This window comes from Motacilla alba, unplaced genomic scaffold, assembly GCF_015832195.1.
Source record: "Motacilla alba alba isolate MOTALB_02 unplaced genomic scaffold, Motacilla_alba_V1.0_pri HiC_scaffold_31, whole genome shotgun sequence".
NCBI classification, from domain to species: domain Eukaryota; kingdom Metazoa; phylum Chordata; class Aves; order Passeriformes; family Motacillidae; genus Motacilla; species Motacilla alba.
Window position 1 is genome coordinate 1,171,653 of NW_024037405.1, and position 24,938 is coordinate 1,196,590.

Sequence of the window (24,938 nt, forward strand, 5' to 3'; positions counted from 1 at the left end):
ACCCAGATTGGGATCAAATATGTGTTGGGATCAAACATGGCCTGGGATCAAACATGGGCTGGGATCCTGTGGATTGCGACTGCACAGACTGGGACCATCTGGATCAGGACCACACAGCCTGGGATCAACTGGGCTGGGATGAAATATGGGCTGGGAGCACATGGGATGGGACTGAACAGATCAGGACAACACAGACTGGGATAAACTGGGCTGGGATTGTATGGACTGGGATGGCACAGCTTGGGATGGCACGGGCTGGGATGGCATGGGCCGGGAAAAAGCTGAGCAGGGCCAAGGAGGCACTGAGGCCCCAGGGCTGCAAGGGTCACTTGTCCCCTCGTGGCCTCAGGCCCAGGGCCAGCAGCCGTGGCCAAAGTGCTGCAGGAGTTGGCTCTGCCAGGGCCCTGCAGCTGCTGCCCATCCGTGTGCCCTGTGCAGCCCAGGCTGTCCCACGGTGTCCCTGCCCTGGCCTCTGTCCCTGCAGGCTGTCGTCACCCCCCGGCTGCCCCACCTCGCCGGCCCCTTCCTCTGCTGACAGCTCTGCCTCCTGCTGCCTCTGCCTGCCCACACAAAGCCTTGGGCTGCTCCAGGCTCCTTCTGGGCACATGTTGCACCCCAGCCCTGCCCTGGCAGGGAAATTCCTTTCTCCTGGTGCCCAGTCTGGGCCTCCCCAGCGGCACTTGGCATTAACTCTTTCTCCCTCTGGCTGTTTTCCACTATGTCCAAAGGATCCCCCATCTCTGAAATGGCTCTTTAAACACTCTCATGGGTCTCCTCCACTGTCCTCAGTCTCCACCCCACTGAGCACAGAGCTCCTTTGTCCCTATACATGCTCATGTGCCCAAGGCCTCCAAACACCACCTTGGGAGATCTCTGGGCCCTCTCCAAGGTGTTTCCAAAGGAAAACATTCAGCCCCTAGTCTAAGGAAATCACCAGAGGACAGGTGTAGCAGGCGCAGGCCCTGCAAACCCGTCTTGGCGTTCAGAGGCCTAGGACAGGCAAAATGCTGAGTCATGAGGACTGAACCTTAGGAGCCCCTCTCTCCCGCTCTCGGACCCTTGCTTATCTCTCTGTAAGGCTATAGGTCACTTTCCTTTAACCCTTACCATTGGACAATTCTCAATCCTCCTTTGCCCTATGTAGGGTTTCCAGCCCTGGATTGGGGTGACCCCAAAAGATGGAAAAGTCCCTCCTCCAACCCGTGCCTTCGAAGAAAGACTCAGTAGTCCTCTGTTGTCTGTTCTCTAGGTTGTTTATTGACGGATAAAGGAAGACTTGCACATCCGATGATGAACAACAAGCCTCAAACTTTATTGATAGACACGCATATTTATATTGGTATTAATAAGGCTAATACATATTGCAAAAGGCGAGCTCATTATTGGTTAGTTACTTATCAGCCGACTACACCTACTTCTGCATTCTTGTAGTGATACTGTTACGACTTTTCTGCTTTTCTTCATATTTCTAGCTGATTTCTGCTGACTATCTTCCCTCCATTTTCTACTGTTGCAGCAAGGGCACAGTGTCCTTGCCTTATATGGACACTGACTGCTGGCTCCTTTACCTGTCTCCTTGCTTAACCAAGGGTATTATGTCTAAATGGCCTCTCTCAGCTAGCCAACTGTCCACAAAACTCTCCACATTTCCCCCGTTTTCTTTTTGGGCCAGAAATGTCGTATGCCAAGCCTTGTCCATCATTTGGTTAACCATTCTTTGTATGTAACTAAATAAGCACGGTAACACAAGCATTAGCAACACAATAACAACTAACACTCCTATTGCATACATAACCATTGTTCGCAGCCAGGGGCCTAATCCAAGACTCTTTAGCCATGCTTCTAACCCCAACCCGTCTTCTTCTTTCAAGGCGTGCAGCCCTTTCTGGAGCTCCTTGATTTTTGTATGTATGGATGTGGAATGATCCGATAAATTCATGCAACACATACCCTCAAATTCTTCGCAGCCATGACCCTGAGCCAATAGTAGAAAATCAATTGCTGCTCTATTTTGCAGTACTGCATGATTTACACTTTCCACATCTTTGGATAGCATGTCCAATACCTGAGAGGTGGTATTCAGCTCGTCTTTGACCCAGCAGCCTAGTTGTTTAGCCAAATTCATGGCTTTATTAGCTGCCCCTCCAGGTAACAGTGTGGCTACTACCACTTGTCTCAGTTCGCTCCAGAACACAGGTGGTCCTATTCCCTCGCAACTGAGCTCATGCAAGCTACGGCGACGCCTGGTCATATTCTGGCTCCATTGCATAAGGAGGGTTACATTGGGGTGAAACATGGCCAATTTCCCAAAGTAACAAGGTCCCCCTTGTGGTTTCACGGGGACTCCATTCCAAGCTCTATCCCCACAAATCAAGAATACTCCTGGGGGTAGTGCTTTTGGCTCAGTAAGTTTGACTCCCTTGCAATGACTATACAATTGGCTGTGCACGGCTGACGGATCCAGGCGGGAATTTAAGGCTGCCCAGTATTTTCCATGCTGGTTAAAATTGTCTGCATCTTCTGGTTCAAAACTAAACCAGCCCCCTGTAACATTGTTCAAACTGGCGTTAGCACTACCAAATAAATCGAGTTCCACTGGCGGGGAAGCCAGAGTGTGATTCAGGGCCAAAACAATTTGACATTGCCAGCACCCGTCTTGCTGGCAGGGTGTCAGCCCTGGGGTTGCACTGCAGTTCCCTTGCAACAAAGTTGAGTTAATAAGAGTCTGGTTGTTAACATAGCGTCTAAACTCTTCTATATTCCATACCGGAAGCCCTACTAAGCAGGTTCTAAATGGATTTTGCACCCCCCCCAAGCTTAAACATATGGAGCTTTGCTTAGTCATGTTAGCAAATGTCACCCAAATATTTTCACGAGGTGAATTGTACTGGGTAAACCCAAACACACAGGATAATAGCCCCATAAAAACAAGAATCCTCATTTTCTCTTCTTTCGCTCCTTCTTTCCCTTTTTCAACTTAGCAGTTCCTCTGAAACCGAGAGAGCAAGTCTTAAGTTGTTTAATACATTCGTCTAGTGCCTCCTCAACCCCACAGTCCTCCTCAATCGGCCCAACGACAGAGCTCTGTGTGAGGGGCACCAGTTTTCGACAACGATATGCTAGTATGTTAGTGCGCACTTGTTTTTCTACCTGTTCACACAATGTTCTAAGCTGCCAAGTACAATAAGCTAATATAAGTTGCTCTGGGGCCTCAAACAAGGCCCATGCCTCCCCTAAATTAAGTCCTGTATATTTTCTTAGAGCTCTTTGCCACGAGTTTTGAAAGTTTGAGTTGAACTGACAGCTTGGGCACCAGTTCTGCCAAACAGTTGATTGCTCTAACCAAAATACTCTATCACAGCCCCCACAGTCCAGCGCAATCCACGCAGCACAATTATATTTCCCACAAGCCCAGCAAGGTTGCCATCTGGGAGCTTCTATTTGTACTATAAGGTCCTGACACCACTCGATCCAGTCGTCAGGAGGGTGAAACCAGGCGTGTCGTACTTCATCCGAGTAAGGCTCAAGTCGTAGTAAATAGGGTCGCAATACCAATGTCAGTTTGTTCTGTACCCTCTCCCTGTCTTCCACCGACAGGGCCTCGATCGTTCTCTGCATTCGGTACCGCTCGAGTCCACTTGGCGGGGATCCACGGGGGACCTGTTGGAGATGAAACACAAAGATATCCCCTTCCCCAGTACAACACCCGAGCAGGCTCCTGCCAGATGCCAGACTTGGGATCTTTGTATCGCACCCAAACATCTTGCCTTACTCCTTGTTTTGCATCTTCCTTCTGATGATGCTTCTCTGCTGGCGACACTTCATCCTCCCCAAACACACACAAATGATTTATCACAAATAACGCTTTAACCAATTGAGTCAGAGGATCTCCCTCCTCCTTATGTTTCTCTAGATATCTCTTAAGAGTCCCATTAGCTCTTTCTATAATTGCTTGCCCTGTGGGAGAGTGAGGGATTCCTGTGATGTGCTTTACACCCCAGGTTGCAAAAAACTTCTTTATCCTGGCACTTACATATGCTGGACCATTATCGGTCTTGATTGTTCCTGGGACTCCCATTACTGCAAAGCAACTACATAAGTGCCTTTGCACGTGTACAGCTTTCTCCCCTGTCTGTGCAGTAGCCCAAATAAACTTACTGTAGGTATCAATGCTCACATGCACATACTTCAGCCTACCAAAACTTGGAACATGGGTGATATCCATCTGCCAGATTTCATTTGAACTTAACCCCCTCGGATTTACTCCAATTCCTAAACCTTGACCCCCATTGTGATGCCTGCATATGGGGCAGGAACGGACAATTGTTGTAGTCTCTGCAATGGGCAATTTGAATTCTCTGGCTAATCCCTTTGCATTCTGGTGAAATTTGCTATGGGCCTCTCTTGCTAAAACGTGTTTACTGATAGGTGAGGTCTGCATGGCAGGAGTCATCACTAATCTATCAGCTCTCGCGTTTCCTTCCCCTAGGCCCTGTTCCCATTTGTGACTCCTAATATGGATAATTGAATAGGCCTCTGTTCTTAGCCTGATTGCCTTTTTTAACTGCAATAACAACTCATACAGTCTTTTATTCTGTACTTCTTTTACGGTGGCATCCTCAATTCGGGAAGCTACTCCTGCTACATAGAGGGAGTCGGTTACCACATTCAAAGGATCTTTTAGGTTAACCATTGCCCATACTACAGCTAAAAGTTCCAATGTCTGGAGACTGTCCTTATCATCTGCTTCCAGCAGATGCTGCTGCCATTGTCCTTGCTGTTTCCATGTCACAGCTGCTCTTCTGGACTTCTTGCCAGCATCCGTGAAAGCTGTGATAGCTCCTGCTATTGGTGACGGACTTCGAATGGGCTTTGTTATCCAGTCCCATTCTATCATCCATTGGAGAGGGCTAGGGTGTAGTTTGCCCGTCTCTATAACAGCTCCAGCTGCTAGGAGAGCATCCTGCAGCTCCTCAGAGTTCAGTAAATACCAGTCAAGTGTCTCCTTTTTTATTGGTAACCGTATTACAGCTGGCTCCGCTCCTGTAACCTGAATTGTTCTGAGGCGTCCTTTCTTAATAAGAGACGCAACCAATTCAATTTTTGTTCTTAAAGTTCTTTGCTGCTGTAATGGTGGGGAGAGCCACTCTAATACCCTCTGCTCCCCCGTTTTCTTTTCAAGCTGAGATAAAGCACCCAAAATATGTACAGAACTATTCCACAAGATAATATCAACAGGTAAATCAGGGTTCCGGCGCACAACCTGCCCAGAACTAATACAGTCAATAATACCCCGCAACGCATCCTTTTGTGTCGTTGTCAAGGTGACCGGTGTAGTAGGGTCCGTACCCTTAAGCAAGGGTCGTAAGTGCTCCAATAAGTGGTTAGGGATCCCAACTATCGGCTTCAACCACTGTAATTCCCCAAGTAATTTCTGTGCATCATTCAATGTCTTTATGTGAGTTGTAAGTTCCAATTTTTGGGGAGCAATAGTTTGCTCAGTTAGGATCCACCCTAAATATTTCCATGGTGCTGAGCGTTGAATCTTTTCAGGGGCAACTACCAGGTTGCGCTGTAATAACGCCTTCTGAATTATTTCCACCTGTAGATCCGTAAATGGTTCAGGTTGGCTGAACAATATATCATCCATATAATGATAGATGATACAATGAGGCCATTTTTGGCACAGGGGTTGTAGCGCAGCATCGACATACAGCTGACATAAAGTGGGGGAGTTGCGCATGCCCTGTGGAAGGACTGTCCATTCAAAACGCTGATCTGGTCCATTTCTATTAACTGCTGGCAGGGTAAATGCAAATCTCTTAGTGTCCTGTGGGTGCAAGGCTATTGTGAAGAAACAGTCCTTTAAGTCTATAATTAGCAATGGCCACCCCTGTGGAATCATGGCAGGGTTTGGCAAACCAGGCTGCAAGGCCCCCATTGGTTCCATTTGATCATTAACTGCCCGTAAGTCATGCAAAAGACGGAAATTCCCCGACTTCTTTTTAATCACAAAAATAGGAGTATTCCATGGGCTGGTAGACTCGGGTCACCATTTGACGGATAAAGGAAGACTTGCACATCCGATGATGAACAACAAGCCTCAAACTTTATTGATAGACACGCATATTTATATTGGTATTAATAAGGCTAATACATATTGCAAAAGGCGAGCTCATTATTGGTTAGTTACTTATCAATTGACTACACCTACTTCTGCATTCTTATAGTGATACTGTTACGACTTTTCTGCTTTTCTTCATATTTCTAGCTGATTTCTGCTGACTATCTATCCTCCCTTTTCTACTGTTGCATCAAGGGCACAGTGTCCTTGCCTTATATGGACACTGACTTCTGGCTCCTTTACCTATCTCCTTGCTTAACCAAGGGTATTGCATCTAAATGGCCTCTCTCAGCTAGCCAACTGTCCACAAAACTCTCCACACCTTGGTGACTCGAGGCCCTGAAGGGTGGGAATGGTCTCCATCAGGCCCCACAGAGCCATACTGGTCTCCGGGTGCATGAAGCCCCACTGTGTCACCATGGCCCATTGGCTCCATGGGCTCCAGAGGTGCCACAGGGATCCCCTTGGTTCCATGGGCTCTAGAGGTGCCACAAGGATCCCCTTGGTTCCAGGAGGTCCCCACAGTGTCACAGGGATCTCCATGGGAAGGAAAGAACCCAGCCCCAGTGTCACAGGGGCAGCCACCAGAGGCCAAGGCCAGCCAGCCTTGACGGTACTGGCCGATTTTGCCTGGCAGCAACCCTTGGATATAGGGAATTTGAGAGCTGGAATCCCAATTTCAGACATGGACACCCGGAGGAGAAGGATGGTTCTTTTCCATGGGAAGGAAAGCATGGAACACCAGTGGTGTTTCAGGGGGAGATGAAAGGTGGCTATCAGAGGCCTGGGCCAGCCAGACCTCTCTGTCCTGGTAGCTTTTGTCTGAAAGCAGCCCTTGGATATGGGGAATTTGGGAGGTGGAACCCAAATTTCCGTGGTTTCTGCATAGATAAGAAGGACGGTTCTTTTCCATAGGAAGGAAAGCACCGAGTCCCAGTGTTTGGGCAGCAGGGGAGAGGCAGCCCCCAGGAGGCCAAGGGCAGCCAGACCTGTCTGTCCTGGCAGCTTTCCCTTGGGAGCAATCCTTGGATGTACGGAGTTTTGGAGGTGGAATCCCAGTTTTGGCCGTGGTCAAGATGGATGGTTTGTTCCCATGGGACAGTAAAGTCCAAGTGTTTTGGAAGAAGATGAGAGGTGGCCACCCTCAGGCCAAGCCAGCCAGACCTGTCTCTCCTGGCACCTTTGGTCTAGGGGCTCTCCTTGCACTGAGGGCATTTTGGAGCTGGAATCTCAGTTTTGGCTGTGGGCGCCTGGACAGGAAGAAGAGTTCTTTTTATCAGGAAGGAAAACACTGAGCCCCAGGGTTTCAGAGGCAGATGAGGGCCAGCCCCCAGGAAGCCAAGGCCAGCCAGACTTGTCAGTCCTGGCAGCTTTGGTCTGGGAGCTCTCCTTGGATATAGGGAATGCCCAGGTTTGGCCATGGGTGCCTGGTCAAGATGGATGGTTTTTCCCATGAGGAAGAAAAGCACACGGTCCTAGTGTTTCAAAGGCAGATGAGAGGTGGCCCCAGGTAGCCAAGGCAGCCAGATCTGTCTCTCCTGGCAGATTTCATCTGGGAACAATCTTTGCATATAAGGAAATTTAGAGAAGGAATCCCAGTTTTGGCCATGGGCTCCTGGAGGAGCAGGACAGTTCTCTCCCATAGGAAGGAGAGCCCAGAGCCCCAGTGCTTCAGGGGCCAATGAGAAGCAGCCCTCGACATGCCAAGGTCAGCCAGAGCTGTCCAGCAGCCCCCGGGAGGCCAAACCAGCCCCACCTGCTCCCTGTGCCCTTGGTTCCATGGGGCCCCACAGTGTCCCAATGGTCTCCTTGATTCCACGAGTCCCTGCAGTGTCGCAGTGCTCTCCTTTCTTCTGCAGTGTCACCATGGCCCCTTGGCTCCCCTGAGCCCTTGCAGTGGCACCATGGCCCCTGGGCTCCCTGCGGCCCCGCTGTGTCACAATGGCTCCTTGGTTCTACGGGCCCCACAGCTTCATCCGTGACCCTTGCTTCCATTGGGGTGCTGAGTTTCACAATGGTCCCCCTGATTCCGTGAGGCACCGGAGTGTCACAATGGTCTCTCTGCTTCCATGAGGTTCCACAGTGCCACCATGGTGTCCTTGCATCTGCACTGTCACAATGGCCCCTTGGTTCCATGAGTTTCTGCACTGTCAGCAATGGTTTCTGTGCTCCAGAGGGGCCTTGATGTGTCACAAGGGCTCCTTGGTTCCGTGACATTCCAAAGTGTCATGTGTGGAAAATCAGGCTGTGAAAAGCCAGTGTCCATGAAGGAGACAGAGGAGTCCTTCAACTTTATTGGAGCAAAGGGAGAGAATCCATCAGGGCACACGCCCACGGGGTTTTCTCTCTCGAGGTTTCAGAGGGCGCAGCCTCCTTTTATCCTGAGCTCCTGGCCGCACGCTGCCCTCCTCCTTTCCCCAGGGGCTGAGGTACTGGGAAGGTACAGCCTTCCTGAACCCCCTAGCCCATATTCCCCTCCTGAACCTGTCCTTTTAACCCAAAGCTCAGAAACTCAAGCTCGGGCAGACCCACTTGTCTGTTTCAGGAGCCAAGCTGCCCGGGCTCTGTAATAAACCTGTTGCTTGATGTTAGCAGAGACACTGAGACCCATCTCAAAGATGTTAACACCCCTCCCTTCAGCCATGGAATCGTCGGTAAAGACATCCTGCCTGTCAGTCACCATGGACTCCTCAGTTCCGAGAGGCCCCACGGAGTCACCACGGACCCATGGCTCCATGAGGTTCCCAGTGTCACCGTGGTGTCCTTGGACCTGCATTGTCAAAACTTGTGGGAACCCAGGACATCCCTCTGGGTGCTCTGGATGGCCAGAGCCACTGGCAGGGGGCTCTGAGACCCTGGCATGCAGCCAAAGACACACGTGGGGTTTTCGTTCTCTAGGCCATGGAGCAAATTACCAACTCTGTATGAAGAATTACAAGTCACACAAAAGTTTAGGTATTGTAGTAGAAGTAGTCACGAAGTGAAAGGAAGGATTTTTGGGTGCTGTACAAGGGGGTTTTAAGCCTTGTACGCAGGGGTCCAAGTTTTGTACATGGGGGTCAGGAGTTCTAAGATTGAAGGATTTGGGTGTGCCCTGTCCTCTTTCTTTGTCCTTCCTAACCTCCATGTCTTTGGTGGTGTTGGCACTCACAGATTGGTTTAGAGTAGAAAGTCACCATTCAATATAGATAGTAGGCATTGGGGAGAAAGTATAAACATGTAGTATGTAATATATGATATAAAAGATGGCACCAGCCCCCTGGGAGGGCAGTGTGCCTTTGTCTGAGCTGCTGAACGGGACACAGCAGTTCAGGGAGAAGAATCTTTTAGATAACCAACAATAAACAACCTTGAGAACGGACAACAGAGGACTACTGAGTCTTTCTTCGAAGGCACGGGTTGGAGGAGGGACTTTTCCATCTTTTGGGGTCACCCAATCCGGGGGTGAGACCCAACAACAACTGACCCATGGCTCCATGAGGTTCCCAGTGTCACCGTGGTGTCCCTGGACCCGCATTGTCACAACTGACCCATGGCTCCATGAGGTTCCCAGTGTCACCATGGTGTCCCTGGACCCGCATTGTCACAACTGACCCATGGCTCCATGAGGTTCCCAGTGTCACCGTGGTGTCCCTGGACCCGCATTGTCACAGCTGACCCATGGCTCCATGAGGTTCCCAGTGTCACCGTGGTGTCCCTGGACCCTCATTGTCACAACTGACCCATGGCTCCATGAGGTTCCCAGTGTCACCGTGGTGTCCCTGGACCCGCATTGTCACAGCTGACCCATGGCTCCATGAGGTTCCCTGCTGTGAGGTTTTGCAGGACAATGGCCATGTGCAGCATATGCACCATCCAGCCTTCACAGAAACTGAGCAAGGTCACAGTGCCCTCCAAGGACACGAAGGAAGAAGAACACGCTCAGAAGCAGACGGTTCAGGATGCAAAGGCAGACAAGAAAACCACAGCGAGACGCAGGGAGAAGAAAGACTAACTAAAATTAACTGAAATATTAAACTGCGTGCGTAGAAGGATTTGACCAATCCTGTATTAGCTTGAGGCGTGAACAGCAGCACACAGTATAAATATGGCTTGCTGTTTGCAATAAATCAGCTGCACTTGATCACACTGATCATGGCGTGATGGCCCGTTACTGATCCTCCACAGAGCTCCTTGGCCAAAAAGGGACCCAGAACACCCCAAACCCCACCAAAAGACCCTGAAATCCCACCCCAAAAAAGGACCTGAAATACCCCAAAATCCTGAAAAACTGCCTCAAACCCACCCCTAAATACCCAAAACCTACCCCAAAACATCCCAAATACTTCCAAACATCCCCAAAATCCTTTGGAATTGCACCTGAATACCCTAAAGCTGCCCCAAAACACCTCAAATACTTACAAGCTGCCCCTAAATCCCACAGAAACACCTCAAAATCCCATAGAAATACTCTGAAATCCCTCCAAACCACCCCCAAACACCCTAAATCACCTAAAACTGCTCCCAAATCCCATAGAACTGCCCCCCAATTCCCAGAGAAATACTCCAAAATCCCAGAAAACTGCCCCCAAAATGGTCGTCACCCTGCCCCAAGCCGCCCCCCCGCTCCCCTGCTACCCCAGGTAAGTTCAGCTCAGCCCACATCCTCCTCTCTTTATCCTAAATCCTCCTTTTTTAATCCCAAATCCTCCTCTTTTCAACTCCAAAATCTCTTTCATCCCAAATGTTCTGCTTTGACCCCAAATCCTTTGTGCACCACAAATTTCCTTTCCCCACCCCAAATCCTCCTTTTCCCACCACAAATTCTCCTTTTCCCACCCCAAGTCCTTTGTGTGTCTCCAAATCTCCTTTCCGATCCCAATCTCCCTTTTCCACCCAAAATCTCCAACTCAAATCCCATTTTTCCACCTCAAACCCATCTTTGTGACTCCCAAATCTCCTTTCCCACCCCAAATCCCCTTTCCCCATCCCCAATCTCTTTTTCCCACCCCAAATTCCCTTTTCCCACCCAGAATCTTTCCCCATCCTGAATCCCCCAATTCCCACCCCAACCCCCCTTTTTTTCCCAGCACTGTACCCAGTGTCTCTCTGCAGACATTGCACCTGCAGCTGCCCCAGACAAACCCCAAATAACCCCAAATAAACCCCAAACAAACCCCACTGTGCCCCCAGGGCTGGAGTGGGTTTGGGGGGTTGGGGATTGGGGGGGTCATGGCCCCAAACTTCGGGGACTGGGGGGCTTTGATCCTAAAATTTGGGGTTTGGGCTGGTTTGACATGTCGGGGCTCGGGGGTTCAGGATTTGGGGGTTTGGGATTTGCAATTTGGAATTAGGGGGTTTTTGTCCCCAGGATTTGGGGATCAGGAGGTTTGACCCCAAACTTTGGGATCAGGGCAGTTGGACACCCCAGATGTTTCAAACCCCAGGATTTGGGGCTGGGGGGAGTTGACCCCAGGATTTCGGGTGTTTCACCCCAATATTTGACCCCCCCAGCTTTGGGGTCGGGGTTGAGATCGGAGCCATTCCCTGGAAAGAGCGGCGGGATCGGGATTGGGAACTGGAACGGGATTGGGATCGGGAAGGGCAGAGAGCCCGGCCCAGTCCCGGGATGGACCCATGCCCACAGTCGCGGGCCCCTCCCCAGCCGCAGCCCCTCCGCAGGCGCTGAACGGAGCCTCCCTCAATCGCAGCCCGCCCCAGTCCGGATCGGAGCCATCCCCAGAGCCTCCCCCATTCCCGGCGCGGAGCCTTCGATCCCTTTCTGGGGCGGCTGCTGCCGCTTCCAGCCCATTGCTGGCGGCTCCGAAGGGCTCCGGGGAGCCTCCCCATTTTGGGGGTGCTGGGGTGGCCCCAGGGCCGCCCCGAGGGCCGAGAGGGGATCGAAAGCCCCAAACCCGAGGGGCTCGCGGGGGTCCGCAGCTGCTCCCGCGGCCGGCGCGAAACAGCTTCTGGCCAATGGGAGCGCGCGGCGCTGGTGACGACACAGTTGCCGGGCAGAAACTCGGCAAAGCCCGGGCCCCGCCCGGCGGCTCCCAGCCAATCAGCGCCCGGCGCGGCTCTGACTCATCAGTGTCCGGGCGGGCCCGCAGCGCCCCGCGCTCCCCGCCAGCGGAATTTGGGCAGGGGGGAGGTGACCCTGGCCATGGGCATGGGGCGTGCGGGGGCAGCTGGGGCCGCACTGGGGGCACTGGTGCCGCTGGGAGCCCCCCCGGCCGCGGGGGCAGCGGGGGGCGCGCTGAGAAGGGCGCCGGGGGCCCCAAATTAAACCAAGGGGGGGTCGGGACCCCCAAACGGAGCAGGAGGGGCCTGGAACCCCCAAAACCGAGCACGGGGGAGGGGACTGGGGACTGGGACAACGATGGGGAAGGGGCAGGAGAGTGCGGGAAAAGAGGGGATGGGACCCCCAAACAGGATCCAGCCAGCTTGGTGGGGCCGCCTTTAGCCCTGGATGGGAACCAAAGGAGCCAAGGGCAGCCAATGCTTTTTCCCAGCCCGTGCCATCCCAGCCCGTGTTTGATCCCAGCCCCTGTTTGATCCCAGTCTGGGTGGTCCTGCACGCACTCCCAGGGTCTGGAATTTCAGTTCCCAGCCAGGAAAAAATGTTCCTGCCCTTGAACATCCTTCCTATCCTCTCAACAAATTACAATAAAATTATAAATCAATAAATTACACAACATGAAATAAAATAAAAATGAAATATAATAATTTCAACTCTTCCTTACAATACTCCAATAACTATCAAGCCAAAACAACTATTACTGTAACACGACCAATACATATAAATAAATACATTATATACCAAGAAATACCTTTTGAAAGTTTTAATTCAATATTAACCTACTTTAGATAAAAAATATCTAAAACAACTAACATAGAATCTAACACACCTTACTAAAACAATTCCTATTACAAATATGCTAATCACAAAACCAAACACCATCATAATTTCTCATACATTTTAACCAAACTAATAAACTTTAACAACACCCTCGAGTACTCTAAACCAATTAAAATTACTTTTAAAAATTCACTTGCGGGTGGGTGGTTTTATTTGGATATTGGTTTTGGATTGATTGGGTTGGATGATTTAAAAAATGGGATTTTTATAGGAATTTCATCATCTGAGAAGGAGGCACTCTGCAAACAGCTGACTGAGAATGAACGGCACAGAAATCAGTAAGGGCTTCCCTTACCAGTGCCTCCGTTGGTGTCGGGTCAAGTGAGACCTCCTGGAGAAGCTCTTCCCACACTGGGGACACTCGTAGGGCCTCTCCCCAGTGTGGATGCGCCGGTGGGTGATGAGGGTGGAGTTGTCCTTGAATCCCTTCCTGCAGTTGGGGCAGCAGAAGGGCCTCTCCTCTGAGTGAATCCGATAGTGCAGGAGGAGATGGGAGCTGATCCGAAACCTCTTCCTGCACTGATCACACTCGTAGGGCCTCTCCCCAGTGTGGATCCTCTGGTGCCTGATCAGCTCAGAGCTCCACCTGAAGCTCTTCCCACACTCCACGCACGTGTGGGGCTTCTCCACATCATGGGGCTGCTCAGGGAGCACCAGCTCCGAGCTCTGGCTCCATCTCCGGCCGCCTTCCCGGCCCAGGCTGGGTCTTTCCCCCTCAGATCGCCGCCATCTGCCTTTGCAGCCCCTCCTCGTGCGGCATCTCGGGGCCTTTTCCTCCCCCTTGCCTTCCTGCGCCGTGGAGCCGCTCCAAACGGCCTCTGCCACGAGCTTCTGCCCCGGGGATTTGTCCTCCCTGCTCTCCAGCCTCAGCTCCTGCTCTGGGGGAGGAAGGACAAGCAGAGGATGGCATTTGCCTCCGGGCCACAGGCAAGGGCAAGGAGATGCCCCAGGGCGTCCCCGGCACAGGGGCTGTGCTGCAGCCGGGGCCGTGCTGGGCTAGGAGAGGGAGCAGGACACAGGGGCAAAGGGGCACTGACTTCCTCCTCACCTGCCTGCGTGTCCCGGGGCATCTTCCTCTTCCTCACAGCCTCCCAGGGCTTGGCAATGGGAAATCCTGGTTTGGGGAAAACAAGGGATGAGCACGGTGAGTTTGAAGGTCCCTCTGCCCAAGTCCAGCTCTACAAGTCACCGGCCATCTGGGCTCCAGAAAAACCTCCCAAACACCAAGATTCAGCCCTGGAAAAGCCTCCTAGGAGTTCCCTGTCCCTGCTCCCTCCCCTCTGGTGTTCAGGAGTTCCCCCTGTCCCAGCTGCTGGGGTCACGCTTGGATTGGGGGTCCCCCTTCTCCTGGGTGCCCGCCCTGCCCAGGCTGCTGGCAGTCCCAGCAATCCCAAAAGCTCCCCCCTCTCCGCTCTCCCCATGCAGGGATGCCGGGGCTTTCTGGGCTCCCTTTTGGGCTCCCTTCTCCCCTCACTCTCTGCTTTGGGCTGCAGGGGCTCCAAGGAGTCCCCCCTGCCCCTCTCCGGGCTCTTGAGGCTCCCGCCAATGGCGCCGCTCCCCCCTCTCTGGGCTCCCCACTTTGGGCTCCTGGCGGACACAGGGCTCTGCTCCTCCAGGCTGCCTCTGCCGGCAGCCGCCACCGGCACCCCCAATGTCCCCCCAAGGGGCCTTTCCCGCTCAGCCTTGGACTGCTGCATTCTCCAAATATCCCTCAAAAAACCCAATCCAGGGACCCCCCCGGGATATCTGGGCCGAGCTCCCCCTCCCCCCTCACCTGCGGGATGGGGGACGATGATTTCACAGCTGGGGGCTGCGAATTCAGGGAGGGCTCAACCGCATGGCTCCTTCTGCATTCTTTGATCGGCCTTTGCCCCTCCTTTTCCTCTCACTCCTCCTCTTCCGTCCCCCCTCCTCCGCCTCCTCTGTCTTATCCCGACCTCCTTCTTCTCTCCCTCCTGTTGCAACTCTTCTCCTCCTCCTCCCTCCTCCCTCCTAACCCCTCTTCCTCCTCCTCCTCTGCCTTATCCCCACCTCCTTCTCCTCTGCCTTCATCCCTCCCTTCCCTCCCTCCTCCTCCTCCCCAGCAGCAGCCACACCCTCGCTGCCCCGTTCCCGGAGCCCTCGCAGCCGCGCCAGGAGCGGCGATGGAGCCGGCACAGCTCGGCACGGGCAGCGCGGGGCTCTCGGCTGCTCGCAGCCGCTGCGGGCGGGGGAACCCGGCCCGGGCAAGAGGAGAGGCAAACTGGGAAAACTGGGCGCTGCACATCCAAACTGGGCCAGGCTGGGGACCCTGCCCGGGCACTGCCAGCCCTTGGGGCTCCTCTCGGCACCTCCGGCAGCGGGGAACGCACAGAGGGCTGCGGGACCCCAGCACTGGCAGCACTGCGAGGGACTGGGCTGCACTGGGATCACACTGGGATCATACTGGGAGTGAGCAGGAGCCTATGGGGGCAATTGAGACCATGGTAGGGGCAAAAGGGATATACTGGGAGTGACTGGGAATATGCTGAGAGTGACTGGGAGCAGCTGTGAGCAACTGGGATCATGCCAGGAGCAACTGGGAGTGCCTGGGAGCAACTGGGAGTGACTGGCTGCATGCAGGGGGTGACTGGAAACAACTGGGCTTATACTGGGATCAACTGGGATCATGCTGGAGCTGACTGGGATCATCCTGGCAGTCAGTGCCACTACTCTGAGGCTGACTGGGAGTGCTTGGCAGCAAATGGGATCCTACTGGAACAAACTGGGACTGACTGGGAACATGCTGCAGGGAACTGGGCTGCACTGGGAGTGACTGGAAGGACAGTGAGGGTGCAAGAGAGCAACTGGAACCATGTGGAGCACAACTGGTTGATACTGGCAGCGACTGGGAGCACACTGGGCTCACATTTGGATCATACTGGGAGGGACTGGAGTGACACTGGGAGGATCTGAGAGTGACTGGGAACACACCCTGCACATCATCCCCCACACTGGGCCTGACTGGGAGCAACTGGGAGCACACTGGGAGCAAATGGCATCAGACTGGGACTGACTGGCTTGATCCAGGAAGCAACTGGAACCATGCTGGAGGCAGCTGGGACCACACTGGGAGAGACTGGAAGCAACTGGCATTATACTGGGAGTGGTTATGAGCAACTGGAATTGTGCTGAAAGCAACTGGGAAGAAGTGGGAATGACTGGGAACAAGCTGGAAGCAACTGGGATAAACTGGGAGTCACTGGGATCACACTGGAGGCTACTGGGGTCATGCTGGCATTGACAGGGAGCAACTGGGATCATACTGGGAGTGGCTACAATCAGACTGGGATTACAGTGGGTGTGATTGGACCCTGTCTGGGGGTTACTGGGAGCTACCAGGCCCGTGCTGGGAGCCAACTGGGGACATCTTTAGAGGAACTGGAAGCAACTGGGATAAAACTAGGGGCAAGTGAACCACACTGAGATAACTGGGAGTGCCTGGCAATGTCTATGAGCATGTGCAGGGCACCTGGGATATACTGGGAGTGTCTGAGGCCATATGGGTGGTGGCTGGGACCAGACTGGGAGTGACTGGGAATGTGCTGGGGGAACTGGGAACACACTGGGGGCAAGTGGGAGTGACTGGAGCCCTGCTGGGAGAGACTGGGATCATACTGGGAGTGATTAGGAATATGCAAGGAGAGAATTGGGAGAACTGGGAACACACTGGATGAAAGCGGGAGGAACTGGGAGCAACTGGGACCTTGCTGGGAGCAAATGGCATCGTCGTGGGGAGATGACTGGGAGGGACTGGGCTCATCCCGGGAGCAACAGGGATCCTGCAGGAAGTGAGGGGAAGTGACCAGGCTCATACTGCCAGGGACTAGGCTCATACTGGGAGTGCTGATGAAACTGGAAGCACACGGGGGGGCCAACTGGGCACATACTGGGAGCAGCCACTGCCGGCCCAGGGACCACCAAAAAACACCTCCCGGGGACCCCCCGTGTCCCCCCGAGGCCCATCTGCGGCTCGGCTTTGCAGCCCTGCCAGCTCCAAACATCCCCCCCAAAAAACCCCAAAGCCAGGCACCCCCCGGCAGATTTGGGCCCAGCTCCCCCTGCCCGGGCACCTGCGGCACGGGGGGCGATGCTCCCGGGGCTGCGGCCACTTCAGGCAGCGCCAGAGGCACCAGATTCCTTCTGTCCCCTTCTCCTGCTCTTCCTGCTGCCGCTCGGCCTCTTCCTCCCTCCCTCCTCCTCCTCCCCGTTCCCCAAGGCCCAACCCTGAGGGGAAAGGGGGCAAGGAAAGGGCGGGAACCGTGAGGGGAAAGGGCCGGGGCCAAGGGGACGCGCGGCTCCAAAAGGGCCCGGTTTGGCTTCAAATCACCCAAAAGGGCCTCAAATGCAGCTGAAATTAGCCAGCTGTGGCCGAAAATCAGCCAAAGGGGATTTAAATTATCCAAGGAGTCTAAAAACCAACCAAAGGCACCTAGAATTGCCCAAACTGGTTTACACCTCCCTCACAATGGCCTAATATCACCCTTAAATCTCCAAAATGCGCCTAAAATCCACGCTGCACGTACCTGCTTCAGCCTCAAATCTCCCGAATGAGCCTCAAATTCACCCGGTTTTGCCAGAAATCACCTAAGTTGATCTAAAATCACCCACATGTGCCTGAAACAAACACGAGAGGACCTAAGGTCATCCTAAATGACTTGGTTTGAGGTAAAGTTACCCAAAGCAAAAAAACTACTCAAATGAGCCTAAAATCACTTTAAAAAGGGACCTAAAATCACTCACCCGGGATTAAATTCACCCACATGGGTGTAATATCATCCAAAGGGATCCCAAATCCCGCCTCAAGCCCACCAGATTGGGCCGAAATTCAGCCAAAGGGGCCTCAAATGCCCCCGCACAGGCTGGGGATCCCTGGCGGGAGCTGAAGCCCAGCCTAAAGCTGCCCCGCCCGGCCCAAAATGCCCCCGAGGGGCCGAGCCTGAGGCCGAGCCCGGCAGCGGCTCCGCGCTCGCTCCGGGCCCTCCGCGCTCGCTCCGGGCAGTTTTGGCCGCGGCCCCGGACGGGCCCGGGCGGGACTGGGAGGGAGCAGGGAGGGCTCGGCAGGGCTCGGCCATTTGGGGCTCGCTTGGCCTCGGGCCATTGTGCTGGGAGTTGAGGGGCAGTCGCTGCGGGCTGTGCAGACAATGATTGCCTTTGGGGCAGCTGGGCAATTTCGGGGGGTTGTGGATTCTGGGGGTTTGGATATTGGAGAGTTCTATTTGTGCTTTGGGGGGATGTTTTTCTGGGGGTGTTTGAGGCTTTATTGAAATTTTTGAGGTATTTTTTAATTTTGGGGGGTTTTACTGGGATTTTGAGGGAATTTTGTAGGTTGTATGGAATTTTTGGGTGGTTTTATTGGAATTTCTGGGGCATTTTGGGGAGCCTTACTGGAATTTTCCAGGTGTTTAGATGGATTCTTTTGAGGTCTAGGTTGTTTGAGGAATTTTTGGGGCTTTTTTTGTGGAATTTTTTGGGTTTGTGGGTGTTGCCAGGATTACTTTGGGTCTTGGGAGGATTTGTGGAGCTTCTTGGAGGTTTGGGGATTTTTATGGGGGATTTGTGAGATTTAATTGGGATTTAGGAGAGTTTGTTGGGATTTCAAGAGATTTTGTGGGCTTTTAGTGGGATTCTAGGGTGTCCTGATGGGATTCTGTGAGATTTAATTGGGATTTCATGGGTTTTATTTGACTTTTGGGGCTTTTAAGGAGATCTTGGGGCCTCTCAGCCCTTCCCTACACCCAGGTATAACCCCAAAGCCTCCCCCCAAAATTCCACTAAAACCCCACAAATCCCCTAAACATCCCAATGAAACCCTCCAAAACCCCAGAGAATCCCACAAAATCCCAGTGGAACTCACCAAAATTTAAAAAGAACTCCCAAAAATTTCAAGGAATCCCCCCTCAAAAAAAAAAAAAAAAAAAAACCCAAACAAAAACCAACCCAAATAAAATCGCTCAAAAACCAAAACGCCCCAAATTAACAAAAGTCCCCAAAATCGTGTAACCCCCCCAAAAAACCCAATAAATCCCTCCAAACACCCCAATAGTTCCCCCTAAACTCCAAACAAAATTCTCCAAAGCCCAAAAAAGCCGCCCAAAATCCCCAAAAACCCGCCCCAAACCCCAGAATCCCCCCACGCTCCCTGGGGCCGTCCTGGCTCAGGGGCACCGGCCGGTGGAACAGGAGCCGCTTCAGGGGGCCCTCGGAGCTCTTTGGGGAGGGGGCACCATGGGAGACCCCCAAAAACGGGGGAGGGGGACCCCTGTTGTGCCCCCTCTCCCCGAAACCCCCCGACCCCTGTTCAGGGTGGGCCTGGGACCCCCCGGGACCCCCAAATCTCCCCCAGGACCCCTCCAGGAACCCCAAACCTCCCAGACTCCACCTAAGGTTGGCCCAGGACCACCCTGGACCCCGAAAAAACCCCCCCCAATTACCCTTAGACCCCCCAGTTCCCCACAAAATTGACCCCAGACCAACTTGAGACTCCCCAAATCCCATCAGACTGCCCCAAATCCCCCTCAGACCCCTCAATCCCCCCAAACCCAAAAAAATCCCCTCAGACTCCCCTAAATGCCCCCCAGACCCACATCAGAAACCTCCAGATCCCCTCAGAAACCTCCAGATCCCCTCAGAAACCCCCTCAGTTCCTCTCGCAATCCCCCCAAAATCCCCTCAGATCACCTCAATTCCCCTCAGATGCACCTAAAGCCACCTGAGAACGCTCCAGACCCTGTCAAGCTTCCCCCAAAGCTCCCTAGAGCCCCCTCACTCCCCCCCAAACCCCCCGCACACCCCCTATTCCCTGTCACAGCCCCCCAGGTTCCCCCGGCCCCACCTCAGCTCCGCCTCAGCAGCTCTGACCTCAACATCTCCCGCCTCCGCCGCGCGCGCGGGCTCCCCCAGCCAATCCCTGCGCCGCGCCCCGAACCAACCAATCACCGCGCCGCACTTCCCCGAACCACCCAATCACCGCGCGGCTCCCCTCAGCAACGCCCGCCTCCGCCGCGCCGCTGCAGCCAATCAGAGGCGAGCCGCAGGCGGCGCCCCTCGGCCGCCGGTGCCGGGCCCCCGGGGGGTCTGGGGAGGGGCCGGGGGCGCTGAGGCGGCACCGGGGGCCGGGAGGGGTCTGGAGCGGGGCTCTGGGAGGGGTCGGGGGGTTTGGGGAGGGGTCGTAGGGAGCTCTTTGGGGGTCTGGGGGGGCCCTTGGGGGGATGTGGGAGGGGTTTTGGGGGGCCTGGAGTGTCCTGGGCCGGGTTTGGGAGGGGCTGGGGGGTCCTGGAAGGGTCCCGGGGGGATCTGGGGAGGGGCCTTGGGAAGGGTCTGGGGGGGTCTCAGGGGACAGCCTGGGCTGGGCCCGATTGGGGTCTGGGGGCTCTCAGGGGGTTCTGGGGGGGCTTTGGGGGTCCTGGGCCAACCTTGGGGGGCTCTGGGGGGGTTTGGGGTTCCTGGAGGGGTCCCGGGGGGTCCCAGGCCCACCCTGAACCGGGGTCTGGGGGTTTCGGGGAGAGGGGGCACAACAGGGGTTCCCCCTCCCCCGTTTTTTGGGGTCTCCCAAGGTGCCCCCTCCCCAAAAAGCTCCGAGGGCCCCCTGAAGCGGCTCCTGTTCCACCGGCCGGTGCCCCTGAGCCAGGACGGCCCCAGGGAGCGTGGGGGGATTCTGGGGCGGCTTTTTTGGGATTGGATTTTGTGGGGATTTTGGGAGAGTTTTGGGGGATTCTGGGGTGGCTTTTTTGGGTTTTTTTTGGGGGGGATTTTGTTGTTTAGGGTGAAATTATTTGGTTTTTAAGGAGAATTACTGGGTTTTGGGGGGGGTTGTGGATTTGGGGAATTGTAGATTTTGAGGGATTTTATTTGGATTTTGCAGGGGGTTTGGTTTTTTCGGGGGATTCCTTGAAATTTTTGGGAGTTTTTTAATTTCAGTGGGTTTCACTGGTATTTTGTGGGATTCTCTGGGCTTTTGGAGTATCTTACTGTAATTTTTAGAGTCTTTTTGGGGTTTTTGTGGAATTTTGGGGGACCTTGCATGGTCTGAGGGGGCTTTGGGGCATTCCCTGGGTGTAGGGAAGGGCTGAGAGGCCCCAAGATCTCCTTAAAAGCCCCAAAAGTCAAATAAAACCCATGAAATCCCAATTAAATCTCACAGAATCCCATCAGGACATCCTAGAATCCCAATAAAAGCCCACAAAATCTCTTGAAATCCCAACAAACTCCCCAAAATCCCAATTAAACCTCACAAATTCCCCATAAATGTCCCCAAACCTTCAAGAAACTCCACAAATCCTCCCAAGAACCAAAGAAATCCTGACAACACCGACAAAACCCAAAAAAATCCACAAAAAAACCCCAAAAATTCCTCAAACAACCTAGACCTCAAAAGAATCCATCTAAACACCTGGAAAATTCCAGTAAGGCTCCCAAAATCCCCCAGGAATTCCAATAAAACCCCCCTAAAAATTCCAGAGATTCCCACAAAATCCCCACAAAATCCCAGTAAAACCCCCCGAATTTAAAAAAGAACCCAAAAAAATTAATAAACCTCCAAACTCTCCCAGAAAAACACCCCCCCTCAAAGCACCAATAGAGCCCCCCAGAATCCACAACCCCCCGGAATTGCCCAGCTGCCCCAAAGGCAATCATTGTCTGCACAGCCCGCAGCGATTGCCCCTCAACTCCCAGCACAATGGCCCGAGGCCAAGCGAGCCCCAAATGGCCGAGCCCTGCCGAGCCCTCCCTGCTCCCTCCCAGTCCCGCCCGGGCCCGTCCGGGGCCGCGGCCAAAACTGCCCGGAGCGAGCGCGGAGGGCCCGGAGCGAGCGCGGAGCCGCTGCCGGGCTCGGCCTCAGGCTCGGCCCCTCGGGGGCATTTTGGGCCGGGCGGGGCAGCTTTAGGCTGGGCTTCAGCTCCCGCCAGGGATCCCCAGCCTGTGCGGGGGCATTTGAGGCCCCTTTGGCTGAATTTCGGCCCAATCTGGTGGGCTTGAGGTGGGATTTGGGATCCCTTTGGATGATATTACACCCATGTGGGTGAATTTAATCCAGGGTGAGTGATTTTAGGTCTCTGGTTTTGGTGATTTTGGGCTCATTTGAGTAGTTTTTTTGCCTCTTTGAGAGACTTTACACCAAACGAAGTCATTTAGGTTGACTTTAGGTCTTCTTGTGTTGGTTTCAGGCACGTGTGGGTGATTTTAGGTCAACTCAGGTGATTTCTGACAAAACCGGATGAATTTGAGGCTCATTCAGGAGATTTGAGGCTGAAGCAGGTACGTGCAGCGTGGATTTTAGGCACATTTTTGAGATTTAAGGGTGATTTTAGGCCATTGTGAGGGAGGTGTAAACCAGTTTGGGCAATTCTAGGTGCCTTTGGTTGGATTTTCGACCCCTTGGATAATTTAAATCTTCTTTGGCTGACTTTAGGCCACAGCTGGCTAATTTCAGCTGCATTTGAGGCCCTTTTGGGTGATTTGAAGCCAAACCGGGCCCTTTTGGAGCCGCGCGTCCCCTTGGCCCCGGCCCTTTCCCCTCACGGTTCCCGCCCTTTCCTTGCCCCCTTTCCCCTCAGGGTTGGGCCTTGGGGAACGGGGAGGAGGAGGAGGGAGGGAGGAAGAGGCCGAGCGGCAGCAGGAAGAGCAGGAGAAGGGGACAGAAGGAATCTGGTGCCTCTGGCGCTGCCTGAAGTGGCCGCAGCCCCGGGAGCATCGCCCCCCGTGCCGCAGGTGCCCGGGCAGGGGGAGCTGGGCCCAAATCTGCCGGGGGGTGCCTGGCTTTGGGGTTTTTTGGGGGGGATGTTTGGCGCTGGCAGGGCTGCAAAGCCGAGCCACAGATGGCCCTCGGGGGGACATGGGGGGTCCCCGGGAGGTGATTTTGGGGTGTCCTGGGGCTGGGAGTGGCTGCTCCCAGTATGAGCCCAGTTGGTCCCAGGCACTCAATATGATGATGCAATTTGGTCCCAGCAAGGACCCAGTTGCTCCCAGTTCTTCCCACTTTGATCCAGTCTATTCTCAGTTCCTCTCAGTTGCCCCCAGCATAGACCTAGTCACTCCCAGTATGATCCCATCACTCCCACTTGTTCCCAGTTCCCCCAGCACATTCCCAGTGTGGTCCCAGTTACCACCATATGGTCTCAGACACTCCCAGTATATCCCAGTTGCCCTGAACATGCTCGTAGTCATTGCCAGGCACTCCCAGTTAGCTCACTGTGGTTCACTTGACCCCAGTTCTATCCCAGTTGCTCCCAGTTCCTCTAATAACAGCTCCCAGCATGGGCCCAGCTGTTCCCAGTGTGGTTCCATCACTCCACTGTGGTTACAGACCCTCCCACTATGGTCCCAGTTGAACCCAGTTGCCCCTGCTATAGTCCCAGTCACTCCCCAGATGATCCCAGTCCCTCCCAGCATGGTCCCACTCACTCCCAGTTGCCCCCAGGGTGGTCCCAGTTCTCCCCAGCATGGTCCCAGCTATTCCTAGGGTGGTTCCAGTCCCCCCAGGATGGTGACAGACACTCCCAGTATATGCCAGTTGCCCCCAGCATGTCTGCAGTCATTTCCAGGCACTGCCAGTGGCCCCAGTAAGGTGTCAGTGATCCCAGTGGGATCCCCCAGTCATGCCCAGAATATCCCAGTTGCCTCCAGCGTGCATCCAGTCCTTCCCAGTTGCTCCAGTTTGCTTGCAGCATGATCCCAGTTTCTTTCAGCTGCTCCCAGTAGCCCAAAGTGTGATCCCAGTCGCTCGGTTTCAACCCCAGGATGATCCCAGGAAGCTCCAGTTTGATCCCAGTCACATGGCAGCCCTCCCAGTGTGGTCCCAGTATAATCCCCGTTGCTTCCAGTCTCTCCCAGTGTGGTCCCAGCTGCCTCCAGCATGGTTCCAGTTGCTTCCTGGATCAAGCCAGTCAGTCCCAGTCTGATGCCATTTGCTCCCAGTGTGCTCCCAGTTGCTCCCAGTCAGGCCCAGTGTGGGGGATGATGTGCAGGGTGTGTTCCCAGTCACTCCCAGATCCTCCCAGTGTGATCCAAATGTGAGCCCAGTGTGCTCCCAGTCGCTGCCAGTATGAACCAGTTGTGCTCCACATGGTTCCAGTTGCTCTCTTGCACCCTCACTGTCGTTCCAGTCACTTCCATTGCAGCCCAGTTCCCTGCAGCATGTTCCCAGTGACTCCCAGTTTGTCCCGGTAGGATCCCATTTGCTGCCAAGCACTCCCAGTCAGCCTCAGTGTAGTGGCACTGACTGCCAGGATGATCCCAGTCACCTCCAGCATGATCCCAGTTGATCCCAGTATAAGCCCAGTTGTTTCCAGTCACCCCCAGCATGCAGCCAGTCACTCCCAGTTGCTCCCAGTTGGGTTTTTGGGGGATGTTTGGAGAATGCAGCAGTCCAAGGCTGAGCGGGAAAGGCCCCTTGGGGGGACATTGGGGGTGCCGGTGGCGGCTGCCGGCAGAGGCAGCCTGGAGGAGCAGAGCCCTGTGTCCGCCAGGAGCCCAAAGTGGGGAGCCCAGAGAGGGGGGAGCGGCGCCATTGGCGGGAGCCTCAAGAGCCCGGAGAGGGGCAGGGGGGACTCCTTGGAGCCCCTGCAGCCCAAAGCAGAGAGTGAGGGGAGAAGGGAGCCCAAAAGGGAGCCCAGAAAGCCCCGGCATCCCTGCATGGGGAGAGCGGAGAGGGGGCAGCTTTTGGGATTGCTGGGACTGCCAGCAGCCTGGGCAGGGCGGGCACCCAGGAGAAGGGGGACCCCCAATGCAAGCGTGACCCCAGCAGCTGGGACAGGGGGAAGCCCCGAACACCAGAGGGGAGGGAGCAGGGACGGGGAACTCCTGGGAGGCTTTTCCAGGGCTGAATCTTGGTGTTTGGGAGGTTTTTCTGGAGCCCAGGTGGCCGGTGACTTGTAGAGCTGGACTTGGGCAGAGGGA

General features: G+C 54.3%; 2 protein-coding genes and 1 long non-coding RNA gene across 3 annotated transcripts in view; 1 reads left to right on the forward strand and 2 right to left on the reverse strand.

Moving 5' to 3' along the window:
- The window catches only part of LOC119696487, a 1,710,157-nt gene that overhangs the window by 560,841 nt on the left and 1,124,378 nt on the right, over positions 1–24,938 (reverse strand). Inside the window, 1 exon segment of the mRNA XM_038126215.1 lies at positions 13,351–13,646. Within this exon segment, the coding sequence (XP_037982143.1) occupies positions 13,351–13,646 (296 nt within the window).
- The window catches only part of LOC119696488, a 1,499,846-nt gene that overhangs the window by 533,421 nt on the left and 941,487 nt on the right, over positions 1–24,938 (forward strand).
- On the reverse strand, positions 13,804–17,638 carry LOC119696517. Its single transcript, XR_005255612.1, has 3 exons — positions 17,567–17,638; positions 14,071–14,136; positions 13,804–13,900 (listed from the first exon to the last, which is right to left on the reverse strand). It is a non-coding gene; the product is annotated as an uncharacterized LOC119696517 (long non-coding RNA).